The sequence below is a fragment of the Pundamilia nyererei genome, unplaced genomic scaffold, assembly GCF_000239375.1.
Source record: "Pundamilia nyererei isolate P.nyererei 1_Seehausen unplaced genomic scaffold, PunNye1.0 scaffold00050, whole genome shotgun sequence".
Classification (NCBI taxonomy): domain Eukaryota; kingdom Metazoa; phylum Chordata; class Actinopteri; order Cichliformes; family Cichlidae; genus Pundamilia; species Pundamilia nyererei.
Window position 1 is genome coordinate 2,555,080 of NW_005187451.1, and position 10,169 is coordinate 2,565,248.

General features: G+C 46.9%; 1 protein-coding gene across 4 annotated transcripts in view; it reads left to right on the plus strand.

Moving 5' to 3' along the window:
* The window catches only part of rabgap1l (RAB GTPase activating protein 1-like), a 94,400-nt gene that overhangs the window by 71,358 nt on the left and 12,873 nt on the right, over window positions 1-10,169 (plus strand). For 3 of the 4 annotated variants that reach the window (XM_005733189.1, XM_005733190.1, XM_005733191.1), the window contains exon 19: window positions 4,489-4,617. In XM_005733189.1, the coding sequence (XP_005733246.1) occupies window positions 4,489-4,617 (129 nt within the window). Of the gene's footprint in view, window positions 1-4,488; window positions 4,618-8,451; window positions 8,976-10,169 lie in introns of those variants that run through there. The other variant, XM_005733193.2, reaches the window with a different exon arrangement.

Below are 10,169 nucleotides of genomic sequence, written 5' to 3' on the forward strand. Positions count from 1 at the left end.
ATTATTATTATTATTATTATTATTATTATTATTATTATTATTATTATTATTATTATTATTGTTGAGGTCTTACAGTAAAGGCTGCAGATTTGACAGAGGAGGAAAACCACACTGAGCTAAACAATTTGTGGTCATTTGAAATGTAGCAGAGTTTTAGATGAGCTGTTGATGCTTTTGTATTTTATCTGATCTGTTGGTTTGATCCATTCATTCATTCATTGGTTTACCAGAGACGGGATGAGATGCAGTTGAGTGTCATGGAGCCCATGGGTGAAAAATGTAAGGATATTCCAGATTTAAAAAAAACAAGAGAGAAGAAAAGCTGCAGGTTTTCTTCAACAGCACGATCGACAGTGTTTGTGTAATCACACTTACTGCCAGAAGGGGGAGACAAAAGTTACATATTTAATCATTTTTGTTCTCAATCACAGGAACCAGACGGCTGGGTCACAGACTGTCCACGTACAGACCAGGAAACTGTTTGTCTTTGATTTAAGGGATTAGTATTATTACCTAGTATGCGAGTTAATAACATGTTTGGTTGATTTTAAATTTGGGGCTTCTTTTTTTTTTACTTTTTGCTTTTTTAAATACCAAATGGTTTGCATGTTTTTGTTGTCCAAGCACAGGGGTGAAGAATTACTACTTGTTGTTATTTTCTCTGTTTGTGGTGGGATAGATCAGTGAGTTTTGGTGGGATGACTGTGTCATAGAGCACGCCTGTGTCTGGCTGTTCAGTGTGGGCAGTAATTTGATGGGACCTCCTCTGTTCTCAGTACTGTTCAGATACAAGTTTTTCATTTTGTGACAACAAATCTCTGTTAGCTGGCTCGTAATTACACTGGCTGACAGTTTCCAGGTAAACAGATGAAGTCTGGCATAAACAGCCTCACCTTCTTTCCTCTTTTTTACACAGCCGGAGTGTGAAAGGGCTGAATTTTACACAAGCGTGTGATAAAATGATGGAACAACCAGGAAAGTTTTCTCTCTTTTCTTTATCTTTCCTGTGATCCCAGAAGAAACTTCACGGCTGCGTTTGAACTTCTTATGCCATGATCAATATTTTACTTTTACCGATTAGTTACTCGTGTTTATTATCGATCAGTCCACACAAACGAATAAAGTCTGCATTTAAAATACTAGAATAAATAAAATAACTTGCACTCATATAGTTGAATAACAATAAAAACAATGATTATGATGACAGTAATAAGAAGCTTTCAGATACTAATGAGGCAATGGCTGTGCTTTTATTTTTTCTCTGGTTAAAATTAAGGATGGCTGGTTTCTGAAAAGCCCTCCTCCTCTGTGTGCTGGTCATCAGTTATTCTGTGTCAGAGAGAAAGATGCGATGGTTGGAAATGGAGAACAAACGAGGATGTGAGGAGGGAGGAGTGTGGTAGGGGCTTCCACTGCCTCTTTCTAATTGGCCGGGCATGACGGCATTCTCCCCAGAGGCTCCCTCCTCCTCCCTCCATCCATCCTGCACTCTTCCTCGCTCTCATCACCCCTCCCTCCATCTGTGTTCGCCTCCCTCCCTCTCCGGCTTAGTCGCCACATCCACATCACAGCAGGGGCATAAGAGATAACGTTAGCGATCTGGACCTGAAGGAGAAAAGCTGTGTGTGTCTGTGATTTTATGTTTTGCTCTTTTTGCTCTTTATCCTTTCCTGCTGTGGATGCCTGCTCGGAGCCTTTACTTTCACTCACTTCCTCGTTCCCCATCTTCTTTACCTCCTGCTCCACTACCTCTACCTCCTCCTTTTCTCTGGTTGGATATGTATCTGTCCAACACGCTACCTCCGTCCACCAGCCAGACCTCTGCAACGGAGCCGCCCCTGCTACTGATAGCTATTAGCTCCTAGCATCACAAGTACAGAGAGGTTGAGGGTTGGAAACACTGTGGCGTGGCTTCATTGCGTTGCCTGGTCCCAGCTGCTGGCCAAGGCAGAGACTCCTGCAGATCCAACACCCACTCGTACCCTCGTTCAGTGAGTCGGTGCTGTTCAGAGCAACGAGAAAGGACTTTCTACCTAAAGGAGGCAGCTCCTGAGCTCAAAAATCTACTGACAAATACAGACCGGATGCACGGCTGCTCCTGCTGATAGAAATCTGCTGAGGGCAGAAGCAGGAGTCCAGGCTCGCGCTGTGAACTAGGCTGCTGCTTGCTGTGGTTTGGATTTGTGCAGAATTGAAAGTCTTACACCGGTGAAGAGCTGACGGAGGCTGTCGTCACACACTTTCTGTTCTGTTCCATTTTTCCATCTTGGTTTTCATGCATCACTGGTTTGCGTGTGAGTCAGTGAGTTCAGCATCCGCTCAGCCATACTCTAACTCAAACACGCAGCGCATCGTCTCCTGCGGGCGCAAACGCGCCACGTTCCAAACGGACCACATCTCGTCCTTTTCTGCTTTTTCGCTAGGACCGCCTGTCCAGGCGTGGAGGGCACACAAAGAGATCAGTGCTGTTTATTTCACGATCATTTCAGAGAAATCAGACCTCGGCGAAGCTCCATTTGCAAAGTGGGTACAAACGTATCGACTGCTTTGATGTGTCATCGCTCACGCGCTGAGCCTCGAGCATTAAGGCCACGCCGCCGTGCAGCCGGAGCCAGATTTTCTCCGTGTCTTTGAAGTCAGCGAAGGGAAAAATACAAAAAGGTGGCGTTCTTATCCAGTGCCGCCGTTTGCTGGAGAAGCACCCCACGTGTTGAGCAGCTTTGTTGCCAGGCAACAGTACGCTGGATTGGAATTGGTTAGAGGGAGTTTGCCAGGGGAAGAAGATGAGAGTGGGTCGCGTGATTGGGTTTCAAAGCAAGTCTGGCAGGTAGCTGAAAGACTCAGCATTATGTGGAAAGCAGCGCCAACACATCGTTTCCTGACTGTGATTGCGTCGCACCGGAGGGCCGGCGCCGGGCTCTGACAGTGGTACAAGCTGAGCGGCCTCCGCCAACGTCTTGTCCACGTGTTGATAGTCTGCGTTGCCCGGATGAACTGGATCGATCTGAACGTCACGTGTCCTGGACGTCGAAGCGCCGGCTGCCGAGTTGCTGTGTTTCATTGAGCTCGTCTTCCATTCGTTTCCACCTGCCCTCCTGAACGCCGGGCTGCCACGGCGTGCAAATAGCAGCTGCTCTCTCCTCATTCACCAGAACCTCAACACTTTTTGACACTGAGCTGAGAACGGAGGTTCCCACGCTCCTCCTCGTCTACTCCAACAACACAGGAAACTCCTGGGCATCTAGACGACACGCTGGAGTCATCTTCCATCCTGGCCCCGGAGCGGGACCACCCCTCTCCCTCTCCCTCACCCTGTCCCACCCCACCTCCATCTCCTCCACGCTCTCCACCGCCCTCTCCTCCTCCTGTACCAGTCCTGACCCCACATTTGCCCCTTCCAGCAGTTTGCAAAGCAGTGGAAGATGGCGAGGGAAAGACGGAAGAGAGGGCCCACGGCAGTCAGGCCTCACCAGACTCTTTCTGCAGGGTCATGGACCTTCTTGGGATGGGACACCGGCTCTTCGTCCCCAGGCTGCTGGCGGTGAGAGAGCGATGCAGGGATGGAGTGGTGGTTGACTGTTAGACCAGTTAGACCAGAGTGTTTTTAATGGGGGAAATGGGAACGTGTGCCTTTTAAAATGCAGTCTCAGTTTATGAATTCATTTAGTAGTTGTATCTGTCGCTGTGATGCCTTGCTGGTCATGTTGCGTACATGCAGCTGACTGCTTGAAATTTCCTTTACAGCACGAGCTGTTTGTTTGCTGCCTGATGTCACCTCCACGTTTATTCCATCTGCAGAAATGGAACAAAAAAGAATCTTACAAGGAAAACGCTCTCTGATCTCAAAGCACACGCTCGACACAGATTCTGGTGTCTTTGCATCTTCTCACCACAGGGTGGCGGTATTGTTGTGTTATTAAATACTCTGTGATCTCTTTACCCCATAAAGATGATGTTCGACGCCTCGGTATGTGTCAGTAAACGCGTGGTTTGATGACCATTAGAACAGGAACTGGAAAAGAAAGCCGCTGAGTTTCGTGAGGACGTGTCACCTCTCGTCTCCCATCAGAGGCTTGAAAAATGACAGAAAAGAGCTTCAGTGGTCATTCCTATCAGGGATTTCAAGGGGTGAAGGGTTTAAATATGGGAGTTACAAATGGTTCTCATGCTGCTGCATAAACAAGGTGCTGAAGGAGGAGAGCAGCATGGGATTAGCACAGCAGGACTCCGATGGACTGAGAGCTCTCAGCCTTTGCTTAGAGATGATTAAAAGTAACTGGCTGCACAGGAAATATCATGTTATAAAACTACAGTGTAACTATTGTTTTACAATAAGAGCTATAACACGTAAGGGAATGCTTACAACAAGTTAAGTGTGTAACTACAGTTTTCTCTGTATTATGACTGGTTCTTAGTCTTAAATATTAAACTCTCATTAATTTTCCCTTGTTGTTCTCTCTCCTCCCACTCCTCCTCGTCTCCTTCCAGACGTCTAAAGAGGACCTGTTGCAGGCAGACTTCGAGGGGGCTCTCAAGTTTTTCAGAGTCCAGCTCCCCAAACGATACAGAGCTGCAGAGAACGCCCGAAGGCTCATGGAGCAGGCCTGCAACATCAAGGTAAGAGACAGTTGTGCAAGTGTGTACAAACACACATAATGCAAGAGTATTCATGTAAATCTTGTATCCACTGAGCCAGATGAGTCAGAGGTGCAGTTCTGGCTGCTGTATGTGGTTGTAGCCTGTGGTAGTCTGGACCACAGCAGCACCCGTGGTTTGTACACAGTGCACTCTCTCTCAGGTGGCCTGCAGCGGTATCGCACTCGCTGAGCTGCTTATTCATGTGCCACAGCAGGGTTACTCATGTTTTACGTGCACCACGCTCTGCAGAGGTGAGCTGTGACTAAATGCTGTACTTTAAGGAACATTAGTGATTACGTTGTCTCATTCTGGGTATTGAAAGCCATCCTGAAATGTAAAAAGCATCACTCACTGTGAAGCAGGAAGGAACTGAGCCCTGTGCTGTCAGTCAGAACGCTCAAATGAAGTGATGTGCAGTAGGTGGAAGTATCTGGAGCACCAGGCCAGAGAGGTCAAACACAGTGCAGTTTCTGTACCATATACTTTATTATCTTTGCTTCTTTAGTCTTCTGTAAAAGTCTTTATTGTGCATTTGTTTTCCTCTGCTCTGTGAATCCATCACCTACAACACGGTTTCTATGGATGGCGGTCCAGGCCGTGTTTTCCCTAAAATACTTCCTGATGCCGTTACGATCCTCCTACTGACCTTAAAGCGGCCGCTGGCATTCAGGGAATTTGCCGAGCTCACCAGAGACCAAAGAACGGTACACGGTGTGTGCGATGCTGTGTGTACTTGTGTCAGCAGTTTGTGTTACGACAGAGGAAGGAAGGAGAAGAAAGATGGAAGAGATAATCACCCACCCTCCTCTCCCCTGCGTCTCAGTGATACGTACTGTAATATTTTACATTTTCTTATCCCGAGCGAGTCGGCTCGAGGCCACGTTGATAAGATGCTGTTCTCTTATGATTCTCGTGTGCTTCTGTGTTTGTCGTCATACAGGATATCCTGTGTTGCGGCTCAGGAGTCTTCTGCATTGGTGGCTTTAGTAGTATTTTGGTTCTGTGCACCCACACAACCTGTTTACTTCAAAACTGGAGTAAATTTGAACAACTAAACAGCATAGACGTGTTCTGTGGTACAAAGTGACTGTTAAACAGGCGTCAAGGGAAGGTTCCCATCAGTGTCCCGATTCACATGTGAGGAGGAAGAGGAGTTATCGTCTGTCTGAAAGGATGAGCAGAAACACTTTGCGCCTCGTTCTGCTCGTTCCTTCATCGTACCTCGCCGTTCTCTCGCTCCTGCGTTGTTTCTTGCGTTGGCGTATTTATCTTTCCCGCTCTTCCTCTCTCTCTCTTTTGAGAGAAACTGTACGAGCTGAGCACAGACTTTCTTTTTTTGGCACTTTGCTCAAACAAAAACACAAACTCACCGCCGTGATCGAACGAGCGTTTGTGCTTACTTTGGAATGTTAGGCTCACGGACTCGTTATCGTGCAGAACGTGCTGAAGTTGTTCACGTTGGCCTTACAGTTGAGACTGAAGATGGAAACGGAGAATTCAGCTTTTTGGCAGCAGTGAGGAACCAAAACATGAAAGTAGTGACTTATATCTGTGATATAAACGTCATAGCAGAGAAACTTTTCTCAGCCCTTCTCGAGTTGTTCCACATTTTCTTTTTAACTTGTAAAATAGATTTCCTCCCCGTGGACAGAGGTGTGAGCAGATTAACACAAAAAGGGCCTCAAAGAAAACCGTAAGAGGACAAAGGAGTCTTGCTGCCCACTCCCACCAGCTGACCCACAGGTCACATGTTACACAAGCTTGAATATGTCACGTTACACAACGCCACATGAAATCTCGTAACCGGGCATGCCAGGCCACGTTTGGTTATGCCAGTCGTGTCGAAAACCAAACCTTCCACTAATCTATGGACTTGTTACGCTCTCAGCCGTCCCACACGCTCACTGATGACTGTGACCGTCTGTTAGTCATGTTTCTAACAGGCGAGATCAAAGATGAGAGAAGGAAGCAGCCACTCTGAACATATCTGATTTTCCACTCATGAGAAGTTAAACCATTTGATATGTAAACGAAAGGCCGTTGGACCTAGTAGCCATCTTTGTGGGGACGACATGCTAGCACCGCTTTAGCTAATGGGCAGAACGGCCCCCCAGCACTTCTTTCTCTTCACCACCCCCCCTTCTACATATTTTCTGCCGACGTTTAAATCGGATCAACCAAATTCTATAAGCTGCTTAAAACGGGGAAAGAATTCACCGGCACCTCGGCTTGATGAACACAACGGGGTAGTAGGGTGGCTCAGCCTTTCTGGGGATCAGGAATTTACATTTCTAGCCTTCTTAAACGTTCATCGGAGCGCAGCTGGAGTTACTAAGAAAGCAAAACTTTAATGAACTGAGAGGAAGAGAGGAGAAGGCTGTGTTTGTGTAAAAGGGCAGAATCATTTATAGAGACAGCTGTAGCTTGTCAAAGAAAGGCTGAGTGAAGAATTATTACATTATTATTACATTATTATTACATTATAACCGTATTAAAGGGGTTTGTCTCGGTAAATAGTAAATGTAGCAGTTCACTGGAGCGTGTGCACCTGAAGGTCCGTGTTTAGTGTTTGAATCCTTTAGCACAGCTGCTGTAGTGTTCAGGAAACGATCTGCAGGCTCGTTGAAGGACCGTCAGAGCTCTTCTTTGGATGCTGGTCGCCTTTTTGTTCGGTTCTCTGTCAGGACGGTCCCACACTGCTTCAGTAATGCTGATGTCTGGGGAGGCCCATCCATGACTGGCAGCTTTCCACTGTGGCTGAAGTGCAGAAAAGCATGACAGAGCCTGTGGTTTTATGCTAAACTCCTGGGTGGATCACAAAGACCAACTTTGCCTACATAACCTGCCTCGTTACTGTGCAGTGTGGGGCTGCAGACTCACTACTGTGCTTTGTGCTGCCCAGCTCATGTCTGAGGGGACCGTCACAGTTATGCTGACGTTTCACGGCCTTTAAGGTGTCGCAGATAAAGACAACAAAATAAAACCAGTACCACAAAAAGAAGATTTATTCCCAACACACAGGAAAAGACCCAGCAAAACTGAGTTAACAATAAAAACCCTGAAAAACATAAATGTCACACTCGAGTTTCAACTCTCACGGACCGGTACCAAACGACCTGCAGACCAGTACCGGGGGCTGGGGACCGCTGGTTATGTAATCAGGGAAAATGGAAACATCTGCACCACAGCAGTCCGGTCACTGGACCAGCCAAACCCATCGTTCCCATTGGTCAGCTCTGTTCGGTCTCATCCTCAGTGCCTTGGCGTCGGTTACTTATTCAGTTGGAGTGAAATGCAGACCCGTCTGTAGTCCCGGCTGGTTAGCTAGCAAATATTAACTTTTAACTGATTCATTTCACTTAAACTTTAACTTTGACTTATAAAGGAGTGAAAGAGTAATTTGACACCAGGATTTAAATGAGTGTTTTTCAGTAAAAGTAACCGTTTAGCTCTGGCTATTGCTTCATTGAGTGGATAAGACTGAGAGAATAACTGATAGAAGGCAAACTGTAGACTCTGAAGCTCCAAAGACGCTTAAAGAAAAAGAAAAGCCTGCTTTTCTTTTTCTTTAAGCGTCTTTGGAGCTTGTTCGTGCCTATGTGGGTTTCTCGTGCAGAGTTCAGCTCTGGGTCCTTTCAGAGAACATTAAGCGTGTTCGGGCGTCTTCCAGGACAGCTCTGTATTTGCTGTCACTTCACTTCCTGGGTTGTGCTGTTGGAGCGATGTGCAACACAGACCGTCATGTCACTGTGGTTGATCTGACAACTTCCTTCCTATGTCCCCTAACCTCTCACGTAAACAGTGCAGATGTGTGAACGAGCCTTTATCTGTATTTTTGTTACCAGCTGCAGGAAACAGAAATGTGCAGCCTGAAAAGAGCTGCAGATAGATGAGGACAGGCAGCGATAGCGAGAGAGGCACAAATGAGAGAAGAGAGGAGGCAGCAACAGGGAAGTACTCACTCAGTGGAGGGGAAGAAAAAGCAAACTCATCGTCCTCTGTCACACACTTCTAGCGTTACAGAGAGAAACAAACAGGTGTGTTGTACTGCTCTCTCGCTGCCCCCACCTCTCCTCCTCTCACTGGGCGGGGCTCGGCTCCTGAGGGACTCGCAGGCAGCCGCTCGCCGCCTCCTCACTGCCAGGAACAAAACCTGTCGGCTGCACTCTCCCGCTTTTCCTCCTCCTTGCTGCCGGGAGCAAGCGGGAGTCAAGATGATGCAGGAGGTGTCTATCATGGTGGCGTACGATGCTCACGTAGTCGACCGACCGGGTGAGGAGGACGCCTTGGCGTGCTTGGTTGCCCATTCCAGACCTCGCCGAGCTCCCAGACCAGTGGTAGGTCTGTTCTGATGTCTTGTAGTTTTTAAAACATCTACAACAGTTTGGCCTCATGTTTCTAATGACTGTTGGTTACTGCAGTTTTTAGAACAGGAACGTTTGAAGTCACCTGCTGCTGTAGCTGTTTTTCTTTTCTGTTGTCGCTTTCTTATCTTTATTTTATTTTTTTAACCGTCCTGCGTCATGTACAGAGGAGGAAAATGCCGCTATTACTGAAAATGCCTTTTTCTTTCCGTGCGTTAAATGGTGTAAACACGTGTGTGAACATGTGGGTGTTTGTTCCTCTGAAAGTGTGTCAGATATTTGAGGTTTGTCAGTCAGTGCTGCTTCGTGACAGTCACTTTGTTTCAATTACTGATCTTAATTTGGAATCAATGAGACGTGTGTGTGTTTCCTTCACGCGCTTCATTGAATTACGTGCCCTATTTTTTTCTCTGTGGCTCAAATGTCCAGCTGCTGTCGTCCTCATTTCCTCGGCTGCTCCTTCTTGTAAGTGGACTTCACCCTTCTTCCGTTCTTGTAGTCCGAGGTTTGGGACCAATTCCATTTTCTGCAGCAGCGATTCAGGGCAGGAATCTAAAAGTGGGCCTGGGACCATTTTGCTGCAGCGCAGGAATCTTAAATTGCTTTTCCCTTGACTGGAGTCGACCCTCTAATATCTACAGTTTGATGATTCACCTTGGAGTCCAGTGGGTACAGTGTGTGTTACTCAGCAAGGTGATGCAGCTCGTGCGAGCTTGCTAAACAGACCCGTCCCTGAAATTCCTTAAATAATGAAAAACAGGAGGCATGTTTCACTGGGAATGCCAGCATGTAAGCCTGCACTCAGTTATGGAACAGTAATAATTACAAATCATTTATTGTTTTGTCTTTATGTTTCAGTCGGCTATATTTCAAAGTGCTGTTACACAAACATGTGAGCAGAATTGAACCGACGTGAGGGTGAGGCCAGGGCCCAGCTGACCATGTAATGGAGTACTTGTGTTACATGTAATGGAGTATTGTCTGGCATACAGGTCAGTTTACTCCTTGCTGTGTGGTGATAGCACGGAGAGGTTATTTTCATCCCAGTGTCACCACACACACCAGTCTCGTCCTGATTGCCCCGCCCACGTGGTCCTCCTTCGGCCTGCTCGTCTTTCTCAGCGCTCGTGTCTCTGTGTCTCTTTGTCTCTGTGTCCCTGTGTCTCT